The sequence below is a fragment of the Tachysurus fulvidraco genome, chromosome 18 (genome assembly GCF_022655615.1).
Source record: "Tachysurus fulvidraco isolate hzauxx_2018 chromosome 18, HZAU_PFXX_2.0, whole genome shotgun sequence".
Taxonomy (NCBI): Eukaryota; Metazoa; Chordata; class Actinopteri; order Siluriformes; family Bagridae; genus Tachysurus; species Tachysurus fulvidraco.
The window spans coordinates 6,257,804-6,281,955 of NC_062535.1; the positions used below are offsets into that span (position 1 = coordinate 6,257,804).

Sequence of the window (24,152 nt, forward strand, 5' to 3'; positions counted from 1 at the left end):
CCACGTGTTTCAGTGTTTCAGATAAACTGCAGTATTTCCCGCCCCTTGCTCTCTGATTGGTTGAGAAGCGCAGAGTCTTTACCTGTGGATTGGCGGATCGTGTGAGATATAAACCAATCCAGAAGCAGGAGGCGGATACCCTTAACTCCAATCCTCTCTTATGAGGTGGGGTTTCTTTTCTGGTGTAAAACACGTGTCTTGATCCCCCAGTTTGTCTGCTGCTTGTCTTAAAGTCGCAAAACTCTACGCTCTACTTTTATCTTCACCTAGAATAAGAAGGTGAGTCATGTTTAAGTCTCTCACTATGGGAAATCTTTACTAAGTGTGTATCCAGTGACCTGGTAACATCAGGTGACTTTTATTAGTACAAACTTTTAGTGCATACTAAAGACATAACAAACCATAGTGCTGGGTTCTCATACATTTATTATGCATCTTTGTAATTCTGTAGCTGTTTGTGCAATAAACACGTATCCATAACTTTTAATCACGTGATCTAAAAGCTCATCAAAACGCCCTGGATACAAAAAGTCTGATAAGTTGTTTGTTTGTTTGTTTGTTTGTTTGTTATGTTGCTGATTGATCAGAGACACCGCACGTGCACTATTTCACAATTAAACCTATAATCCTTTCACTATAGATTTGGTTGTAATCAAATTAGTTTTGATTGTCTCTCAAACTGTCTCGTTTGTGATGTGTTTAATTCTGTATAGTTTTACTGAAGATCGCCCCTTAAAGGTCTGCCTTGTACCTGCAACTCTTTTGGGTGTGTTATCAGGTCCATCTACATTTACTTGTGCATGTACATATAGCATCAAGTCCAGCAGTTTGGGCAGCGACTCTGACCGTGTGTCCAGTTGGATTGTAGATTTGCTGTTTGACGTGGAGTGACACATGGGCCTTCATTTCACTGATGCCTACAGTCACACGTACAGTCTCCAGTCGCTGTACTATGAAGTTGTTCATATCTAAAATTTAAATAAAAGTGTATATCTGCATCATGTCATGGAGAGGAAGGAGATGTAGTGTGTTCTCTTTATTATACATCACATGCACACTACAGTCTTCACTCCCATTCATAGTCGCTGGTTCAACTTCTCAATTTAAAAAAATGAGGTGACATACGGCTAAGTATGGTGAACCATACTCAGAATTCGTTCTCTGCGTTTGACCCATCCAAAGTGCACACACACACACCGTGAACACACACCCGAGCAGTTTTGTCGCTGGACATCTAATCACCAGTGCTCACTGTCACTGAGAGGTCACAAGCTTTCATTGAAAATAAATGGACTACGGTTGGTTTGTGGCTGTCGGTTGCTGTGTGTGTGTGTGTGTGTGACTGTGAAGTGATCAGTAAAGCGATGGCTGCTTCTGACTTTGCTAGTAGTACAAAGGTTTTTGCCTGTAGTGGTTTCGAAAGGAAAGCTTTATTGACAATCCATGCCTGTAACCTGAACAGAAAAAAATACAAAAAGGCTCCTTTAAGCAGCAAATTACAGTAAGTTACAGAATATCTGGATAAACTGCACAAACATCTAAAAACCTGTGTCTTTACTGTAGAGAGAAAGCGAGTCGACTTCTGATACGAAGCAAGACGTGAACTAAAAATGTTTATGGTTCAGGCAGAATTGTTTGATATCAGCAACACGCAATATGATGTAGAACTAAAATGCCATTTGTTCAGGATATTTGGACAGACAACAAATAATTATGGCATTCAATATGTAAAATGTTCACATTATTCATTGTCATAACGCAGAATCATTTTCTCAAATATTGTGGTACAAAATACTCATGAAGAATTTTGCTTCTTTGATTTGTATCGTGATCACATTTAATATTCATTATGAGTGCTGATTCTTCTTCTTGCATGCTAGGCAGCCACATAGGCAGGAGAATATAGAGCGCAAATGGGACCCTAACTACCTCGAAGTAAACTCTGTGCGTAAGCTGACCTCTTAATAGTCAAAAAAGTTTGGCTCATCAGAAGGAAGTGTGTCAAACACATTCAGCCTGTGTGAACCCAGTTCTTATCACGGGTTGATGATTATGGGGTAAAATCAGGTCCTGTGTGCTGTACTTGATGTCAGTCACACTCAAGCCTATAAGTGAAACCGAGCAGGTTGCACGTCATGCTTGGCAGAAGTAAACCAGCATATACAAAATAAAAGATCTTTTCTTGATCTGTATGATTAAATGGTGTCGCCCAGACGAGGTGGGTTTATTTTATGCTTAGTCTCAAGGTTTGTTAAAAGCGCTGTACAAAAAATGGCATATTTCAGCAGTAGACTTAGGTTTCTTTGCTAAATAAATGTATTAACTCTTAAACTGATTGAAACTAATATCTAGAAAAATATATAGATTGAAACTAATATCTAAAACTAATAACAAAAATAAAATAAATGTAATTATAACAGATTTTATTTGTCTCTGTATAGCCTTGTGAAGCCTACATTGGGGACATTATAGTCTCATTGTGACTAGAGTATTACCTCGTGCCTAGAATCTTTTTTTTCCTTAGTTTTAATTTTTTTTATCTAGTTATCTAATCTTTTCTGTCTAAATCTAATGGTAAACAGAGTTTAGCAATGAATCTGACTTGACAAACAGACTCAAAGGAGTGAAAATGTACTGTTTTGTAACCACCTTCTCTGTGGACTGCTGTGTTGGACAAATAAAAGGTGCTTTTACGTTTACATGCGTCTTCTGTTGCTGTGGCATTTAGATTGTTCGTGTAGCAGGAAAGTTCACTGGCTCCGTTTCATACTTTCGTCCCATAGGTCAATTTTCTGTTCTGTTAATTTCATTGCCTACATGTAGGGCAAATCTAACTGCATGGGGTGGTTTTAGAGGGTGTGTGTGTGGTATGAAGAGGGCTCCAAGACCATTTCATGACCCATTTCACAATAATTGTCAAAGTATTTAATCTTTTGATGGCTTAAGAAACAAGAATTGGTGTTTCTTATTTTTATTAATTAACATGATATTGAAGGTACTCCGGTTTCCTCCCCGGTCCAAAGACATGCATGGTAGGTTGATTGGCATCTCTGGAAAATTGTCCTGTTTGTGTGTGAGTGAATGAGTGTGTGTGCCCTGCGATGGGTTGGCACTCCGTCCAGGGTGTATCCTGCCTCAATGCCCGATGACGCCTGAGGCTCCCCGTGACCCGAGGTAGTTCAGATAAGTGGTAAAAAATGAATGAATGGATGAATAAATAATAATAATAATAGGTTACATATGGACATATTTACATACATATTTAAATCTCATTAATTTAATATAGCACGTCATTCATTGTAGGGGGGCGCACGGTGGCTTAGTGGTCAACACGTTTGCCTCACACCTCCAGGTTTGGAGGTTTGATTCCCACCTCTGCCTTGTGTGTGTGGAGTTTGCATGTTCTCCCTGTGCCTTGGGGGTCTCCTCTGGGTACTCCGGTTTCCTCCCCCGGTCCAAAGACATGCATGGTAGGTTGATTGGCATCTTGGAAAATTGTCCGTAGTGTGTGAGTGAATGAGAGTGTGTGTGTGTGTGTGTGTGCCCTGTGATGGGTTGGCACTCCGTCCAGGGTGTATCCTGCCTCGATGCCCGATGATGCCTGAGAGAGGCACAGGCTCCCCGTGACCCGAGAAGTTCAGATAAGCGGTAGAAAATGAATGAACATGATATCGATCTGTGGTCAGTAACTACCATGTCTGTAGCCAGAAATGTATTTTCCAGGGTGGGGAGAGCAGGGACGTGTAGTCAAAAAAGCATCTGCTTCACATGTTGTCATGAAAACAACTAAAAACACAGAATGTTGATAAATATTAACATTTATTCAATGATATGTGCTAGAAATTACATTTTTGAATAATTACAATCATTTTATAGTCAAAATTGCTGAGTTTGTGTTATTCCTGCTCAAACACAGGAGAGCCGCGATGACTGAGGAGTTTAGCCTCAACACAAACGGGATCTAACGTGTAATTGGTGCTTGCATGTTACTATCTCTCTGTGTGTCCCCACTATAATGTTTGTAGACATGTTTATATGACACTTTCCATAGTCTAGGTAATGTATTTCACATGCATGTATAACACATTTATTCTTCCTGATCTAACAGCCAGTTCCTCTGCCTCACTGAAGGGGGCGTGCTTGAGACCACAGGTTTATACTTGTTCAGCTGTTAAATGCAAAAATCTAAGTTAAGTGCATCACAGCAATTTTTACTTTTTGCTCTGACCACAAAAATGGAAGATTCTAGATCAAAATTTAGGCGAGACCAATTTGGAACTAGTGATGTAGTTTATGGATCTTTCAGAACCACAAATCACACCATGTGGGGTTGGTTTTTTCCCCTCCGATCTTCCTCCAGTGTTTCCAGAGGCATAGTGGTAGGCTTCATACCCCAGGACTCTTAAATCCATCATGTTTAAACTCAGCATTCTCTCATGTAGAGTATTTTGACCATCCTGTCTACAGTTGTAAAAGAATATTGAGCCTAGAGCTGTGCGATTAATTGTTATTGTCTGATTTGAGTTTATGGTTTATGTCGATGTTAAAAAATGAAAATCAGTTTTACAATTTTACTTTGGTTTCTCACAGCTAATCCCATCAAGTCTTGGAACATATTGGAATCCTTGATTGCCTGAAATACATATTGACATTGAACTCTAAATTTTTGCCCTTTTTTCCCAGCTGCCCTAAAATGAAATTTCCTGTTTTGTTGTTCATGCAATTGTTGAATTTCATCGTGTCACTCCATTGTATTGGATAATGGCTCATATGAAAGCTTTAAAAATATGTAATATTGAAGTATTTCTGTTTTTCCTTAGCCTAATAATGACCAACATATTTATAAAAAAAAAAAAAGGTTTCATATTTTCTTACACAATTATTCAAATGCTAAAAGTCTGTGTTAGGATCTATATAAATAATTTATTTAAAAATTCCGGCAATAAAATAATTTATACTGATCAAAAAGATCCGGTAAGTCAATTTTCCTTAAGAAGTCGAATATTGCTTTTAAGATCAAGCAGCGTGGGTAAACATGACGATGTGGACATCTGCTGTAGCTGACTGTAAAGTCTGCGTGTTACACAACTGCATCATTAGTCCAAGCCTTAGTGCATCCTCGTTTTCATTTTGTGACCTTTGCTGTGTTTTATTGTGATCTCCATCAGTCTATTTATGGACTGCTTTCACATACAGCACATTTATCGCTACAAGTCTCCAGTGGCTGTACTATGAAGTCGCCGGTGGGTTGCCACAGTAGTAATGTTTATTAGTTGGTGGTACAACTAGCGTTCCAATTTTTCTTGCTAAAGCAAATTTTTTTTAAAGAGAGATTTGGCATCATATCATGTGTGTGTGAGTGTGTCTGAATGCAGCATTATTCTGAGCACTCAGTAATGGTAAAGCTGATTTGGGGAAATTTGGGCCTCCGTTGATTGCTTGTTTTGTTTAGTAGACTGTTGGCCATGGCTGAGCGTGTGCTTGTTATTGGGAGTGGTGGACGCGAGCATGCGCTGGCATGGAAGCTGGCTCAATCACCTCATGTCCAGCAAGTCCTAGTTGCCCCGGGTAATGCAGGCACAGCCAACTGTGGAAAGATCTCCAACTCCGGTACGTGTATGTAAATGCCTCCCAGCACTCAAATATGAAGTAAAAATACTACACTTTAGCTACACTAATGTCTTCTGTTTCATTCTCTTTAGCTGTGAGTGTCAGTAACCACACCATCCTGGCCCAATATTGCAAAGATCATAATGTGGGACTGGTGGTGGTTGGTCCAGAGGTTCCCTTGGCTGCAGGTAAGAGCTTTTTGTTGTTGTGTTAGACATCACAGCCTGTGTTCTGTGTAATAATTATACAAAGAGAAGAAGGAAAATGCGGTTGTGAAATCTTTTCATGGCACAGGTATGGTAGATGATCTGACTGCAGCAGGTATAACATGTTTTGGACCATCTGCAAAGGCTGCACAGCTGGAAGCAAGCAAAAGTTTTGCTAAAGGTTTCATGGACCGTCACAGCCTCCCCACAGCCCGCTGGAGCGCCTTCACTGACCCTCAGGAGGCCTGCAACTACATCCGAGAGTGTGTATAAAGAGTGTCTGTATGTGTCTTTGTGTGCCTCTGTGCTTTGCGTGCCTGGACGTGTGTCTGTGGGTGTGGGCGTGTGCCTGTGCGCCTCTGTGCGTGCACCTGTGCGCCTCTGTGCAAGAGTGTGTGCCTGTGTGTGTGTGTGTGCGCTTGTGCGCACGTGTGTGCTTCTGTGCCTGTGCAAGCATGCATGTGTATGTGCCTCTGTGTGTGTGCATGTGTGTGCCACTGTGTCTGTCTGTGATCAGTAATAATCAGGAACTGTTGACTTATGGTCTTTTAATTTCACTGCATTTATTAAAGACAACTGACTTCTTACACTGAATTTCCTGTACTGAATGTAAATGTGTATGCTTTTGCTTGATTATTATTTTTTTATTGTAGAGAAGTTGGTAAAAGTCCTTTTTTGCACATTCACACTTGTACCCATTATGTATATATACACAATCAGTCAGATGTATCGGAACATTGAATGTTAATCAATCCAAGGAATAGATACGACTTTCTTTTTGCAGAGCCGATTTTCCAGCACTGGTGGTTAAAGCCAGTGGTCTTGCTGCCGGTAAAGGAGTGATCGTAGCGAAAGATAAGGATGAGGCCTGTCAGGCAGTGCTGGGCATCATGAAGGTCAGACAATTCCTGCAGTTTCATGATTGATTTGCTTTAATGCTGTTTAGAGTATGTTGGAATAATGACAGTGATTTAACACAAGGACCAAACCTATCAGGTTAGGATTATAATAATGTGAAGAACATCTCATACAAACAGGACGAGGTGGAGTTTACGTTGTCAGGTTGTGTTACTGAAACCAGGTATAAAGTGGCAAGCACACTGTATTTCAGGGAAAGGTTACTCTTTCCACATGTGAGTGGTAGAGGAAATGTCAGCGCTGTAATCAGACTGAAGGTGTATAAGATTCAGGCCCGGCTCCACGGGGAGGCCAGAGTGGGCCTGGCCCACCCAATCAGAGGCTTGGCCCACCCTGGCGCCACACCACATAACAGCCAATCACAAAATTGGTGCGATATTCAATTCAGCTTGAGATACAGACTTAGCTCATTCATTCACATTCACGCAACCTTTGAGGTAAACGGACGTGCTTATAAAGCAATAAACGACAGTCACAGTAACTTTATTAGACCTGTTAGTGAACTTGATTAACACACTATATATAGTCTAATAAAATACAACATGTACAGATTTCTTGTTCCGAAAGGACAAAAGAAAACCACTTTAGATCTCCAGGACACAGCTACCACCCCCTCATTCATTTGCGGCAATGAGGTCGGAGAAATGGAGGAGTCGAGTTCATCTGCAGCTTCCGATGGTGTCAAAAGCACAAATACACCCACTCAAAGATGCAGCAATTTTGTCCCGAATGATTCAAACAGGGCGAATCCTTATCAGCCGGTGCTGAAATCATACCCCCGAGCTCTTTTTGGAGTTTCTTTCTCTCTTGTTTTTTCGTTGTTATCAGTCACGGCTGTGGCTTGAATATTCTGTAGATCGCGATGCATGCTTTTGTTTTCCGTGTCGAGTGTTCAGTGTTGCTTTCTCTGAAAATGACACGTTCGTTTCCCACCCCAATACGACCGGCCCACTTGGAATATCACTTGGCCCACCTTTCATCTCATATCTGGAGCCGGGCCTGATAAGATTTGATACGAGACTGTAAAGGGTTTTCTCCTAATATTGTAATGATGAATAACAATGATTGTGTATCGTGTTTAATACTGTTATTTTTTATTGTTTTTTTAATATTCTAGGACAAGACATTTGGTGCTGCTGGTGATACTGTGGTGGTGGAGGAACTGCTTGAGGGAGAGGAAGTTTCAGTGAGTGCGGAGTTCTTTTGATTGCTTGGATTTGAGACAGTATCGATTGTAAAAAGCGCTGTACAAATAAACTTGAACTGAATTGCTGGTTTCAGAAAGCATGTGTGTTCATCGATTTAAAAACTCTGTCTTTCCCTCAGTGTTTGTGTTTCAGTGACGGCACCACGGTAGCTGCTATGCCTCCAGCACAGGATCACAAACGCCTGCTGGATGGAGATCAGGGTCCAAACACGGGGGGAATGGGGGCTTACTGCCCCACGCCACAGGTGAACACAGGCTTATCTGTGTTTAATTTTTATGTAGCACTAAACAGGTCTCTAATACATATGAAATCAAGATTCGATCAGGTGATCTTAACCAGATGTAGAATCGGGCATACAAGACTGACACATGAATACGTGCTGAAAGGAGAAGACCCCATTCAGTGCTTGTACTGCAGCATTCCCCTTACTGTCAAACACATTCTGTTGGACTGTCCTGCGCATAATGACCACAGAAGGTTATTTTATGAGGCCAATTCATTTAAAGAGCTATTTTACAAGGTTTCATCTGAAAAGGTTTTAGCGTTTCTGTCATATATTAATGTAAAAAAAAATCATTTAAGTTGTCTATATTTGTCTATATTTATTTCTGTGATTTTAGGTTATTTTAGTTCTTATTAACCGCTCTTGCCATGAAGATAGCCTCAGTAGCCGACATGGCAGTAAAGTATAGCAACTAACTAACTAACTTATGTAGCACTAGGCTTGTGTGATCTAACTATGAATAGTCCTACATTTTTTATTTTTATTTTTTTTTTACCTCAATATCCAGTGATGTTTAATTCTGTTTATTGATTTAAGTCAAGAAGCAGTTCTACTATAACGGCGTCGTGTTGGTTAACAGTAATTTTATTAGTAAGGTTTATTAGAAAGTGATTAAATACAGTGATTTTTTTTCTATTTAGTTTGACTAAACAGCAAAAACAGTGAAAATATCAGCTATTAATGTGATAACCTGAAATGTTTTCCAGACAATTCAGTCATTTATTATGACATTGTGAGCAGGTATAATCATGTATTACCTGTTTTTGGCTTAGATAACCCTGGAGATCTTGTGTCCTGTAGTTGCATCAATACTAGTGAACAGGAGACACATCTCACACACACGAGTTTTCAGTGCTTACTCAGATGGACGCAGATTACACACATCAGAGTATCTGATCAATCCACTTCCCTCTGTAGATACCATCAACACCACGGTGTGTTTTTATGTAGGTCTCTGAGGAGATGCTTCAACAGATTAAAACCTCTGTGCTACAGAAGACCGTAGATGGCATGAAGCAAGAGGGTGTGCCGTATGTCGGTATGTTACTGAAGCAGAATCCTTAACCAATAAATGTGTAAGAAACAAAAAAGTTTCAAGAGCAAAGCTGTTTGGAAAAGGCTTTGTTTGAACAGCAAGTCCGAGACCTTTGACCCTTTTCGATTCCTTTAGGTGTGCTGTATGCAGGGCTCATGTTGACTAAGCTGGGACCAAAAGTACTGGAGTTTAACTGCAGGTTTGGTGACCCTGAATGTCAGGTTAGTGAATACAGTGTTTCATATTTCTACACAAAATCCCCCAACATTAACAATGCACTAGACATTATATACAATATGTACGTGTGTGTGTGTGTGTGTGTGTGTGTGTGTGTGTGTGTGTGTGTGTATATATATATATGTGTGTGTGTGTGTTAAGGTTCCATGATTGTTGAATATATTCTTGCTTGTGCTAATGACATGACTTTATCTGTTCAGGTGCTGCTGCCCCTGCTGAAGAGTGATCTGTACGAGGTGCTGAAGAACACAATCCAAGGCAAACTTGCCTCCAGTCCTCCTCTCTGGCTGGAAAACAGTGCTGCAGTTACTGTGGTTATGGCCAGTGAAGGCTATCCAGCAGCCTACAAGAAAGGAGTTGAGATCACAGGTACAGTCTGTAATAGGGTTCAGTGTTAATTCACCTGGACATCATTTTGCACTGTTGGGAAGTTTAGGGGGAGGATCTGTGGCTTAGTGGTTAGAATGTTTGCCTCATACCTCATGGGCTGATGCTTTGATTTCTGCCTCCATTCCATTGTGTGTGTCTGTGTGTGAGATTGTGCCTTGTGATGGGTTGGCGTTTCGTTTCTTTAACTGTGCCACGATTCACAGAGGATAGATGCGACTATGTTGGAAATGTTGTACGGACAATGGATGGGTAGTAGGTAAAGGTTATGTTTGTGACGGTTCCTGGTTAAGTGGGGATGTTGGCTTACCAACCAGAATGTTGTTAGTTTAAATCCCACGTCCACCAAGCTGCCCCTTCTGGGCCCCAGAGCATGGCCCTTACCCTTCAATTGTTCAGTTGTGTAAAATGAAATAAATAAAGGGTGTGTGCCAAATGCTGTAAATGTAATGAGATGTGGTAGCTCAGTGGTTAAGGTGCTGGGCTACTGCTCAGAAGGTCTTCAGAACTTCCTCTCTCCCAAGTTGCCTCTCCTGGGCCCCCGAGCAAGGCCCTTAACCCTCATTTGCTCAGCTGTATAAATGTAAGTCACTCTGGATAAGAGTGTCTGCCAAATGCCATGAATATAAATGTTAATGGTCTTGATGATGTTTCACTGACCAGTTATCCGTTTTTGAGTGTTTCAGTTTTTCTGACCGTTGCACCTGTAACGAATTTGAGTTCCTCATTTTTCTGTAAGAGTATCGACTGAAAGGTACAAAATATTTCTGTATTGCAGGACTGTCTCAGCTCACAGAAATGGACCTGCAGGTGTTCCATGCTGGCACTGCACTGAAGGAAGGGGGTGGAGTCGTGTCTAGTGGTGGGCGTGTTCTGACGGTCACAGCGGTTCGTCCCACTTTGGAGAGCGCCCTGCTCGGCGCGAACGCGGGCGTGGCTGCTGTCGGCTTCCCAGACGCAGTGTACCGGCGCGACATTGGCCACCGTGCCATCAGCTTCCTCACTCGTTCCAGGTGTGTGTGAGGAGCTGAGGAGATTTCCACACCTGTAGGGTTGCTGAACTCGGACGTGTTCTTCTGCGCACTTGTCTAACGTCTAGTCATTGACAACTTCTGTTATTTACCGCTCAATGATCTCACTATATTAACTGGCATGCTTGTAATTCAGACTTCAGTTTAAATTGGGATTATGAGATGAGTATTGGATTTATTAAGTTAACAGAACCACTGGCCTCGATGGCAGCACCTTTCGATGACACCTCATAATCTGTAACTCGGTAAAACAATTTATGCGGCCTGCTCTTTGCTTTTTCTACTAGTTAGAAAGATGGTGAGTTAGCTGGCTAATTAGTAAGCTAATAACAAATTGTGCTCCTTTTTCTTAGTTCTGCTTGCCAGCGCACACACAACCTGTAGAGTCCTTATGGGGTTTAAACACTACATATATGCAGGGTTAGTGATGTCCTCACTGAAATGGGAAGAATGCTGATTTAGTCAACGTTGAAGGAGAACATGGCCATCAGTGACCAGACTGATTTACTCCTCCACACCAGAAATCTTCAGCAGTTCATGTTATCTTCCAGAAGTGGCGCTCTTCATTCCTAACACTACTTGAGTACATCTTGTCCTGAGTTTACAGAATGACACAAATGACATAAAATGCAAATTTATGATGCCACTTGTTTTAAAAGTTCTGCCCTGAATAAACGCTTTCACATAACATGTTTACATATACAGTAGTCCACAAGAAGCAATAAAACTAAATTTGCACAAATGAACAAGTTCAAATTCCTCAGGAAACATCCTTCAGCTCCTTCAGGAGTGTGCAGAAGATGCTGAAGGGTTTTTCTGAAGATCATTGGGCCGTTTAACTGATCAGGACAAAAAGGACTGTTAAACACAAAACGCTCACAAAACATTAACACAGTCACTGATCATCCGGGTAAAAAGACCCCGTGTTAAGGATCTGGTTCATCCGTGTACATTGTTATTGTTTCTCGAGTAAAATAACGTATTCAGGGAAGAACTAAATAACCCCAATGAACTTTTCTGATCTCTCTTAAATGTTTAAATGGACATTTTTTTACAGATTTTGTAAGGTGAATGTAAACGTCACAATGGGGTCAATTTTGTATTGCTACATCCTTTAACTCTGTAAATATACTCCTTTTTTTCCCCCCCAATAAAGTTCATCACTCCTTTTTGAAAAAAATTCTTTTCTCTTTAACATGTTTTAATCTCAGTTTGCCCGATTTAAATACATTTACCTAATAAAAATAATTATATTTATCAAATTTATAAAATTGTATAATACAAATCACAAACCATCCTCATAAAAGTCTAAAGGCAGCATTGACTTCCTGTCTCCATCCCACAGAGGACTGACATATAAAGACAGTGGAGTGGACATAGCAGCCGGGAACAAGCTGGTGGACATCATAAAACCTCTAGCCAAGGCTACGTCTCGCTCAGGTACTTATAAAATAAATAAATAAAAAACCATGAACATTACAGTCCATTATCTGATTTGTCTATGTTTGTTTGGGAGTTAAGAGTTTTTGGTACTTTTTCAGGTATACTTTTATTCCTGAAAGCTGGTTTGTAATTTACACCAAAGCTGAAGGATAAAGATTGTATTTGCAATAGCTGTGAGTGATCGTTGGGACAAAACCCACGTCCGGGATCATACACTGAAACTATAACATTAATAAGTAAACATTTTCTTTAGTACGTTTAATACGATTAATAATATTTTCTCTCTATAAGGAGTGATGTCTGTGGTTAATGTTATTGGTTTGGTATTTATGGTTGTGTATTTCTGCCAAAGTTAGAGATATCTATAATACATTATATTTTGAGGGACCAAAAAAAGAAGAGCAGAATATCCTGTACAAAAATAAATAAATAACAGATGTGTTGTAAATTTACAAGTTTTATTTACCAACTACACTTAAGTTTTTTCTGGAGCAAGGTTTTGTTTATTTTTTCTCTTACATTCGTATTTATTTATTTATTTATTTATTTATTTCTGATGTGTTTATTTCGCCTGACTCAGGATGCAGTGCTGAGCTCGGAGGCTTTGCTGGCTTGTTTGATCTAAAAGCTGCTGGATTTGTTGACCCCATACTCGTATCTGGAACTGATGGAGTTGGCACCAAACTAAAGGTACTGCTAATCTACCTTAATTCAGTATATCAAATCGATTATTGAAGGATTTCTGCTCGTAGCGACACAAATTCTGTTCTTGTACAACATCCATAAAGATCGCACAGGCGTGCAACATCCACGGCAGCCTCGGCCAGGATCTGGTAGCCATGTGTGTGAACGACGTCTTGGCTCAGGGAGCAGAGCCGCTCTTCTTCTTGGACTATTTCTCTTGTGGGCAGCTGGATGTGGCCGTGGCTTCCTCTGTGATTCGTGGGATTGCTGAAGCTTGTCAAATGGCGGGTTGTGCATTACTGGGTGAGCAGCACTGTTGCGTTTATGTAAATATAATCTGCGCTATGTACTCAGTGTCTGGTGTATGATTATTGAAGGGATGAATTTTATTTATTTTTTTTATTATATATTTTTTTATATACTATTCAAAGCATAAGCTGTTAAACTCAGTCACTTTAGCAGAACACGGTGAATTTTGAATATATTAAAACATAACTCGCACAACGTGGACTAATTTAAAAGACAACGAATTCTACCGACATTTTGTTTTTCATCCAAAAAGTTTTTTCTCTTCCAGCGGTAGCCCCGCCCCTCTTCCTCTGTGTAAGCAAAGCGTTTCCTTCAGTTCAATTATCGAGGACTTCGAGTGTATGCCACACACACTATTTGTACTAGGGTTATACTATTTATAAGGGTTAAACAATTATATACAAGGGTACAATTAACAATTGTTAAACAACAATTAAATTTATAAGGGTTAGAATTATACTATAAGTGTTTCAAGCTTGCTCCTATTGACCCCTGGTGCTTTTGTGTTTTCATCACAAATGCACATGTAAATGTTGTTGTGCTGAAAAATCTTGCCTTTTATTCCCTGTTTGTTTTTATATATAAAAAAAAAGCTTCCAAGAGAGTTTTTAGGTTGGTAACCTAAGTCTGTAACCTAGTGAATAAGTGTTAATGTATTCAATGAGACTAAAGCACTTTTATGACATCACTCTGGATAAAGGCGCCGCTTCCGTGTCCCACAACCTTCCCCCCTCAGTCGTGTTAGACGAGTGCAGACTCGAGTACGAGTTGCGTTCACATTTCTGCTAATCACGACAGTTTCACTGTAACCGATCTCACACCACCTCCTACAGGGTCTCAGGTTTAATACCCCTGTAATCTTCCTGGTCTACAGCAACATCACAACACCACATCCTGGCTCTGTCTCAGACTAACCTGACAGAGATTTCATGACTTGTTTCTTTGTGTTCAGGTGGTGAGACGGCTGAAATGCCAGGAGTATACGGTGCAGGAGAATACGACCTGGCAGGGTTCTGCGTCGGTGCTGTTGAACGCAACTCCCTGCTCCCCAGATTAGGAGACATTCAGGAAGGGGACATGCTGATCGGTGTGGCGTCCTCTGGACTGCACAGCAACGGCTTCAGTCTAGTGAGGAAGATTCTGGAACGAGACGGACTTCAGTATAGCTCTCCAGCTCCATTCGGACCATCAGGACAAACCGTAGGTGAGTTTTAATGAAGCTGACGTTTACTTGTTTACAATTATTCTTCATTCGCCTTAAATGTGTCTTCACTTTTAACTTTTTGTCTCCGAGCTCACAGTGATGTATAGGTATATTTAAATAAAATAAAAGTTTCTTGGGGGTTCAGAAGCAGGATCCTGTTCACTCAACACTGCAGATTCGATTTCCAGGTGAAACCCAGCCACCGAGGGGTTAAATCTCAATCCTTATCCCAAACTTCCATAAAATGGGAGGGTTGCATCAGGAAGGGAATCGGACGTAAAAACCTGTGCCAAAATAATTATATGTGGATAAGAGGATCCCCTGAACATGGAGCAGCTGAACAACAAAAAGACAACATAAATACAGCTTGATGTGTAGTAGAAGTTGCAGATGTCACACTGTTAAAGAAATGGACCCTGATAATGTTACCTACTAGTAATGAAATCCTTTCATAACACAGCTCAAAGTGCTTAATGATGGTTCTAATATTGGTTAGCAGACAAAAAAACAACTTGCATGTAGTAAAGTGAAAAAGTGACGTGACATACGGCTAACTATGGTGACCCATACTCAGAATTTGTTCTGTGTTTAACCCATCCAAATACAGCACATACAGTACTGTACAATACTAGTACAATAACAGTACAGACATAGTACAAAATACAGTACTATACAATACTAGTACAATAACAGTACAGACATAGTACACAATACAGTACTATACAATACTAGTACAATAACAGTACAGACATAGTACACAATACAGCACATACAGTACTATACAATACTATTACAATAACAGTACAGCACAGTAGTAATTATAATGTCTTTGATTTATTGCCTGTTTTATGTCTTTATTATTTCGCAGGTGAGGTTCTGCTCACACCTACTAAAATCTATAGCCGTCTTCTCCAACCAATCTTACGCAGCAGAGCTGTGAAAGCCTACGCGCACATCACTGGAGGAGGACTGCTGGAGAACATTCCAAGAGTTCTGCCTAAAGAGCTGGCTGTGGACATGGGTAAGAGAGAGGGACGGGGGGGACCGGGGTACGGGGAGAGAGAGGTTTAACAAATCTTATTGCAATTATTACAATTTACAAGTGTAGATACTCAAACCATAACACAAGATAGACAATCAAGATTCAAACGTTCAAAATCAACAGGTACTGTACATAAAACTTCCATCACACCAAATACGATTAAAAAACATTTTATTATCCGTGAGGCTGTAATATGTAAATGTTTTAGCCTTCTGACTACCAGACACTTCAACATCATTTCAGTGTCAGTACTACCAAGTGTAACCCGTTATTTTTCCTTGTTTTCCATATAGCTAGCTTTGCAGTTCTAATCAAATAGTTTAACAAACCTCCTTTCCTTCTATTAGAAAAAAAACTGTACTTCAATCAGGACCATGACCAACACAATCAAATTCTTTCTCCTGGTCCAATAAAGGAATGCCAAGGTTGGAATTATGTAGCTGATTAAATTAAACTAGATTTGTAAAGTTCGTCGTGACAAACTTTGATGTTGGCTTTGACGATGCAAGTATTCACAAAGGCCGGTGCTTTTTGGAGGCGAGTGGACATAAGGGTCAGTGTTACTTTTGGAGGCAAGTAGACAGAAAGCTAGGGTGCCAAAACATTTGGAGGCAAGTGGAGACGATCATGTGACGTCATTCGAATACTCCTGAGGAAGTTCCCTCATTGTTCTGAGTGTTTTGATATGTCACATGTCCATGTTGTAAAAAGTTTTTTGATTTTGCATATTTTGAAGGCGGGGCTGGGGCAAAACCGGAAGGCCAGCTGGCCAAGTTTGGTGTAGATAGTTCAAAAGCTTGCCGAGTTATAAACCTCCAAAGTTTATAATGGGAGTCTATGGGGAAAAAAGGCCAATTTGAGACCCGGTTCCGGAAGTACTGGTAAATTTTTGTCTATGCTGAAATAGGAAAACAGAATGTTGGCTTCTACAAAGCCAACATAATTACATCCCTTACTAAAAACGAGACTGTTCCATAATTAATCTGGGAACACAGTGTGTTTGTTCATTCTGAAGTCCAGACACCATTTGAGCCTTTTTGCTAAACACTTTGTAAATATTTTATGTTTTAACACCGCAAAGAGACTGGTTACAATTTTTAAGGAGTCCTAAATCTCCTTTCTCGGGGAGGCTGGACAGGACCGCTCTGCAGCAGCTTGTGGGAAGTAACTTGTAATTAATTCTTTCTGAAAGAACTTCATATACAGTAGGTCCTGTCCTATATATATTCCAAAAATGTTGATAAAACTCAGCGGGCTTTCTGTCAGTTCCAGGGGATCAGCCGATGTATAGTTGGTGCATTGTCTCTGTAAGCTCTTGGAATGTGAGTGGCTTGTCTGATGGTCATGCTGCTCATCCTCCAACTGATGTAGTTCTCAAAGTAAGTCAGAGGCACTTTCAGAGTCACAACTTTCAGCATTGTATAAATATCTCTATAGATTCCTGCTCCAGTCAAGTCAAGAGACAAGAAGCTTTTATTGTCATTTATAGCCATATATAGCTGACGCAGTACAGTGAAATTAAACAGTGTTTCTCCAGGACCAGGGTGCTACCAAATACAACATAAAGCTACATAAAGCAACACAGAGATGAGGGAAGGGATTTTTGCACAGTCTGGTTGTGAGGGCCCGAATTTTTGCAGATGTGTGGAGGGTGAAGAGTATGTGTGTGGGCATCCACAATGCTTTTGGCTTTGTATTATGAATGTCCGTGATGGAGGAAAGAGAGATGCTTCTCAGCTGTCGTCACTATCCGAGAAGGTGCAGTTCACAAACCAGACAGCTATGCAGGTGCTCAGGATGCTTTCAGTGGTCCCTCTATAGAACATGGTCAGTATGGAGGAGGGAGATGGGCTTTCCTCAGCTTTCATAGGAAGTAGGAGGCACTGATAGAGCTGGTGTTTAGTGAGCAGGTAAAGTTCTCTGCCAGATGAACATCACAGAATTTGGTGATCTTGATCTCCACGGAAGGTACAGTATGTTGATGTTCAGCAGAGGGTGGTTGCGCTGAGCTCTTCTGAAGTCAACAACCATCTCTTTATCCAGAGACAGGTTGTTGGCTCTACACCAGGCAGTTGGGTGTTGCTGACTCCTCAAGCTTACTGATTATCACTCATCGCTATGTGGTCCACATATTAGATTGGTACTGGTTTTACGCCGGATGCCCTTGCTGGGAATCGAACCCGGGCTGCGATGAGAGCGTGGAATCCTACCACTGGACCACCTGGGGGCGCTGGTCTGATAGACTAAGTAATTCATTACCCTATTACTCAACACTTGTCCTAAGTAAAGGTCTGTATTTTGCGACATCAGGACTGAGATTATGAATTTCTCTGTATCTGGGGAAAAAATTGTCCACTTCCACAATTTTACTGAAGGTTACATCTAAGAATTCATTTATTTTCTGTAGTGTACATGTCCTCTGTCATTTATTGATTGAGTTTTTTTGTGCTTTTTTCCCCCTAAAAACCACTTGAATCGTTGAAATTGCACAGCCACATGGTTATTCTTTTAACCACCTAGTGACTTTCTCTCTAAGAGCTGTTCTCATGTTCAACACACCTCAACACGAGGGCTTTGGCTGAATGCATGTTCTGGTGATGTCACATGACACTTCTGGACCCTAATGTACAGAAAATCTGCAGTCATTATGAAAAGCTTCTCAGAATATCACAGAGTTTGCTTGATTTTGCATTAATTTCTGTGATCAAAATCCTGGAGGGACCGAATAACTACAAATCTACTAAAAATTATCTTTGCTTTTAAGCCTCTGTTTTTTTTTAAAGGCTAAATCTAAAATAATGCAGTGCTTTGGTTTATTATTTGTTTTTGTTTGTTTGTTTGTTTAGATGCCATGCATTGGCGGATTCCTCCCGTTTTCTCGTGGCTCCAGAAGGAAGGCGTGCTCTCTGAGGAGGAAATGAGTCGCACCTTCAACTGTGGCCTCGGAGCAGTGTTGGTGGTGGGCAAGCAGGACGCACAGAGGGTACTAAGACAAGTGCAGGCTCAAGAGGAGGCTTGGATTGTGGGCTCGATCACACACAAACTGCCGGGTGAGTTAACATGAAGGAGGAATCACAGGCTGGTTATCCACAAAAACATTAAAATCCACACATCAGAAATCCTGAAAACAATCTAAGTTCTCAATCAAGAAGCTGTTATGGTCATCTCATCCATTTACAGTTTATCTGACACAGTACATAGATAAATGAGCATGTTTCTCCTGGACCAGGGTGCTACATAAACCAACACAGAGCTTAAAGTAAAGTGCACAGTGTGAAGACGGACAGTGCAAACAATACAATACAATACACTACACTACCGATACATAAACTATAGCTATAGCTGAGCTACACTCAGAAAAACTGTTTTTTGGCAAAATTATTGGTCTACACAATTAATAAACATTACTATTAATTTATAAATTTATAAACATAAATTACTGTTTATCTCGAACATCTATCCCTAATGATCAAGCTTGAGGTGACGGTGGTGAGGAAAATCTCCCTGAGATGATATGAGGAAGAAACCTTGAGAGGAACCAGACTCAAAAGTGAACCTTGTCCTCATGGGTGTGACACTGTAGAGTAAATAATGTCAATGTAAATAATGTCTTTTCTACAACAGCTTATAGTTGTAGAGGAACTAACGGCAGTATTTCATTACAGACTTTTCTTTCCTTTCTTTCCTTTTCTTTCCTTTTCTTTCTTTCTTTCTTTCTTTCTACAAAGAGGACAATGTACATTAATTAACATTACAATAATGTAAATGTACCCGAGTTGGCTCAAAAGTGCTGATTTTCATCGGCAGTCCTCCTGCCAGATGTGAAAAGGGCAACCTTAAAAATAATCACAATTATAAAATTTACATACAACACATGCAAATACAATTTATGTAAAATAATTATAAATATATAAATACACACAGAATGAATTGGTGCCCACAGGTTTGGCTGTCTACAAGCCTTTTTTTTGCATTCTTTTTGATCCACACTTGGTTTTATACTGTGACGGACAGGTCAGGTCAGATAAAGTTTAGCTAAAGAGCTAAAGCTTAAAAGGTTAGGTCAAGAAAACTAATTGAATAGTGTGTTGTTCATCACCCTTTTCTCAATCTGTGTGTAGAGATGATAGGCTGTATTTGGAGTACGCCATCTAGTGGAATAATCTGAAACACAGGGTATTGCAGTAAAAAAAACTGCTCACCACTGTACGACACCAAACACACTCCTGATGTCATGCTTCATTTACTCCAAGAAAACAAATATCTGAATATAATGTTATAGTGCATCAGTGCCACATGAGGTAAAGCCATAAGACTTTGGGTCAGTCATTCAATCAGCATTAAAAAAACAATTTTTTGTTTATCTATAAACCCCACAAACTGTACACACTTTCCTATGCAACTGCATAATCACTCCATCTTTGTAGAATATGAGTTGTAATGGAGTATTAAACATAATTTCAGTAGATTTAGAAAGAGTTTGTGGAACCGAGGGAACCGTAACAGGCTCGAGATGACGACTGAATCACTTGAAAAGGCTCAGATTGGGAAAGCGAAAGAACTACAGATCAGAGCTTGTGTGTTTGTCTCAGCATGTCCTCATCAGTAGAAACAGCTGCAGGGCAAAACTGTTGTTACGTTAGACAAACATGCAGTGTGTAAAAGAAACACTAATTTTTTTTCTCCATTTCCTGCTGCTAGTTTTGGAACCTTATATCAGGGTTAGAAGACAAGAATCACAACATTAAATATCATTCATTCATTTTTTTAAATAATACAAATGATTCCTGGATTGAAATGAATCAATAACACAAACGGAAAATAAAGACTCATTTTTAGGGGGAAAATGTTGTAAATGGTCCATTTGCATGTGAAAATAAACACTCAAAGAGCCATTTGGACCCGTTTCCCACAGAAAAAAAACCATGGAGCCACAAAACCCTTCTGACATCTAAAATGAAGTAACACTGTATATATCGTTTTTTTACCTTTATGGAAAGTATAGAAGAAACTGTAGTGTGTTGCATTTATGAAATCAATTAACTGCTACCGAGTAAACGAAATTTTATTTCTGCAGGCAAACAAAACTATTTTGAACAGTTTGAACTAACCTGAACAAAAAAGACGCTGGGTCGAAGGTTACTTTTAAATAAAATGTTCAGTGTCTAATTGAGTCCTCTTATTCATGACATCATAACTTTAGCTTGACGGCTGCAGCGGATTTCGCAAGTCGGCAGTTATGACGCAAATTTTGAGCGACAAACAAAATTATACACGGTTTATTTTAATGTTACAAGAGCATCATAATCTTGGAATTTATTTTTTTTAAAAACTAAATAAACTAAAATTAAATACATTTGAATTAAATTTTTATTTTCCAAATCTATAGGGAGCAGCAGCAGAGGGATGAAAGAGCCACTTGCGGCTCCGGAGCCACGGGTTGCCGACCCCTGGTCTAGGATCTCTGGATCTCAGAGTTTTTTTGTCATTTGTTTTTTCAAAATTTGCTATGCAAGTTGTAGATTTTTCTCTTTTTTTTTTGTAATTTCTGCGATTGCGAAATCTTGGATGTCTAGTTTACGTTTAGAACATTTATGGTTGAATCTAATAATCAATTTTTCATTGGTTCTGCATCCATGGCTAACAGGTGCAGAAGCTGTGGTCATTAGGAACCTGGAGCACAGTCTGAAAGCGGGTCCAAACCCGTCTCCTGACACCAGCGCAGTGCAGAACGACGCGTCTCCGATACAATCCAGCTCTCGCAGGAGGACCAAAGTGGCTGTGCTGATCTCAGGGATGGGTGCGTTAAATATAAACACGTTGACTAACTGCACTTCTTTACCAAACTGAATACTAACATTTCAGTGCTCAAAATTATAGCTGCTCCTCCTCCACCTGGAAACATCATATAGATGTATAAGGTTTGTATGTATGTTTAAGGTTTAATATAGAACTGGATTTGAAGAAAAGTGTCATGGAGTCTGTTGTTCCTTTAATTAAGCTCATGTCTCATAAGAACAGTAACAATGCAAGTTTGTATATCATACTATATTCTGCTGTGTGTGTGTGTGTGTGTGTGGGTGTGGTGTTAGGCACCAATCTGCAGGCACTGATGGAACAGACCAAGAAGACCTCAAGTTCTGCTGAGATTGTGGTGGTCATCTCAAACCGTCCAGGCGTGCTGGGGCTGAAGAGAGCGTCTATGGCAGGCATTCAGACACGGGTACCTTCATTTATTCATTAACAATAATAGTCATGATTCCCTGTGGATTCCCTGTGGATTCCCTAAAGTCAGATTTCTTTAAAGAAAAAAAACATTATATTTAGGGACTAAACTTTATGCTCGTAGACCATCTAAAAAAATGTGATGTGCTTCCGTAGGACAAAGTTTATATGGCACAAATGTGATTAAATACATTAAGTACGCTGTATGATTTCTGTTGCTGTAAACGCCTGATCAGTGCAGTCTAAAACACTGGGATGAAGACGTGGTACAGACACAGAAACGGGTCTTACGGCTGTCATTCAAACATTAACGAGGCTCAAAAGCTCCTGGTAGCACAGATCACACTCTCCAGTGAGGATGAGTTTCCCTTTAGAGACTGATTCCTCTCAAGGTTTCTTCCCATATTGACCACCATCACCTCCGCCTCGCTCGTCTGATCAGTAGTCCAATACCTTAATCAGTGAGCTAGCACATCCCATATATTTGGGACGAACCAGACTCCAGCCATTTCAGATGTTTGTGTGTTTGTTCAGGTGGTAGACCACAAGCTGTATGGCAGTCGTGCGGAGTTTGACAGCACCATCGACCGTGTTCTGGAGGAGTTTGGAGTGGAGCTGGTGTGCCTCGCTGGCTTTATGAGAATCCTCACTGGGCCCTTTGTCAGAAAGTGGAACGGTAAGAAACCAGACTTATCCTTCAGCTGTGTCTGTATTAGTAGCTGTGCTTCTGTTATAGAATGAAGACAAAATAAAAATCTGCATAACGTACGTATCTGCATGTACAGCTACAGTATATCGAGGTGCCTCCTCCATCGGTCACCAACAATGTTAATGGTGTATTTGAAACACTGCACACTGTAAACAATGGTTTGTGTGTAACAGGCAAGCTGCTGAATATCCATCCATCACTGCTGCCTTCCTTCAAAGGTGTGAACGCACAGAAGCAAGCGCTGATGGCTGGGGTTCGGATAACAGGCTGCAGCGTGCACTTTGTGGCTGTGAGTCGGCTTCCGTTACACAAACGTTAGGGTTTAGGAGCAAAACATGTTCTTTGAAAGACTCTTCCCTGTTTCGGGTCGCCTTTATCTCAACAAAGGTGGCAACACTGTAATTATATTCCCTGCTTCTTAAGTACTGCATTATCAGTCTGTCAGTCATCAAATCATTTGTATATTACACACTACTGCTGCTGTATATTGCACAAAAAGCATAATATTGCACAATATTGTTATTTACACTCCCACACTATGTACATTACTAATCGTTCATATTCCATATTCATATTTTATACTCATTCTGTCTACATTGTATCTCATCGTCTGCATTGTTTACTTGTATAGTATTGTGTTATTTATGTCTGTACCTTTGAGTCACAAACTGCTGGAACCAAATTCCCTGTGTGTGTCAACACACTTGGCCAATAAATCTGATTCTGATTCTGATCAGTACTGAGCCGGACCTTATTAATGTTCTCTTGTATCGACAGGAGGAGGTGGATGCAGGAGCCATCATCGTACAGGAAGCTGTTCCCGTTCTGACAAACGACACAGAGGACAGTCTGTCCGAGCGCATCCGGGTGGCCGAGCACCGGGCCTTCCCTGCTGCGTTAGAGCTCGTAGCCAGCGGAGCGATGAGACTCGGAGAAGATGGACACATCATCTGGAACCAGTAGCATAGGCGTTGAGAGAAATATTCAGATCGGAGATAACGTGGTAGCTCATGGACAAAAAAAAAGTACCTTTGATTCTCAATTAGTCTTAATCCCACTGTGTTAGTCATGTGTTAACTTTAGTGTGTCGTACATTCTGCTCCATGGATGGACACCGACTGAAACTGTTACATTCCAAACGGACTCAAGAAAGCAGTTATGTTAGTAACTTAGCTGCTGTTAAGAGTCCACTTTCCCCATTGCTCTTATTGTGATGCGCAGTAACGGATTTGCATGACAAATTAGAAGTCGTCAGTTTCTCCACATTAATGGCTGGTGAGAAACTGCAGTAAATTGTTGTTAATGTTCTTTGCATGTAAAAGCTGAAATGTAAAATGCCTGCTACTGATTATATTAAAGCTTCACCTCTTCTTCTTGTACTACATTCACTCTGTCTGTCTGTCAATGTTTTTAACAACGAGGTTTAAATTCAGATTCAGACGTGAACAGTCTCTCAATATGACAGTCAAATAGTGACGAATGTTGTCAGATTTTGGAGCGGTGTTGCAGTTATTCTTTTTATTTAAAGATTAAAAAATACTTTATTTTTTTTATTGGATCAGAATTCTGAATTGAAATAACTGAAGATTTAGAAAGATGATGTACGGAGCTCCAACTTCT

The 24,152-nt window shown here is 40.3% G+C and overlaps 1 protein-coding gene across 2 annotated transcripts; it reads left to right on the forward strand.

Annotated features, from left to right (window-relative positions):
- The first annotated feature begins 123 nt into the window (after nucleotides 1–123).
- gart (phosphoribosylglycinamide formyltransferase) lies at nucleotides 124–23,916 on the forward strand. Of its 2 annotated transcripts, none has more exons than XM_027156211.2 (22): nucleotides 124–279; nucleotides 5,453–5,610; nucleotides 5,703–5,798; nucleotides 5,905–6,079; nucleotides 6,601–6,712; nucleotides 7,852–7,920; nucleotides 8,061–8,186; nucleotides 9,177–9,264; nucleotides 9,397–9,482; nucleotides 9,699–9,867; nucleotides 10,664–10,898; nucleotides 12,262–12,356; nucleotides 12,940–13,049; nucleotides 13,148–13,346; nucleotides 14,305–14,556; nucleotides 15,425–15,577; nucleotides 18,445–18,648; nucleotides 21,246–21,398; nucleotides 21,691–21,821; nucleotides 22,358–22,499; nucleotides 22,706–22,821; nucleotides 23,310–23,916. In XM_027156211.2, exons 2-22 carry the CDS (start codon nucleotides 5,466–5,468, stop codon nucleotides 23,493–23,495), a joined length of 3,042 nt encoding a protein of 1,013 aa, XP_027012012.2. In that variant the 5' UTR covers nucleotides 124–279; nucleotides 5,453–5,465; the 3' UTR covers nucleotides 23,496–23,916. The 2 variants fall into 2 exon arrangements, with proteins under 2 accessions (XP_027012012.2, XP_027012011.2); XM_027156210.2 differs by having other exon boundaries at nucleotides 5,456–5,610.
- Nucleotides 23,917–24,152: the final 236 nt, after the last annotated feature.

Excerpts from the sequence above, each read along its gene's own strand:
- gart (XM_027156211.2), top strand. The coding sequence starts at position 5,466 with ATGGCTGAGCGTGTGCTTGTTATTGGGAGTGGTGGACGCGAGCATGCG. Across the intron at positions 7,921-8,060 it reads TTGAGGGAGAGGAAGTTTCA|TGTTTGTGTTTCAGTGACGG; the intron begins GTGAGTGCGGAG and ends TCTTTCCCTCAG. Across the intron at positions 9,483-9,698 it reads TTGGTGACCCTGAATGTCAG|GTGCTGCTGCCCCTGCTGAA; the intron begins GTTAGTGAATAC and ends TTATCTGTTCAG.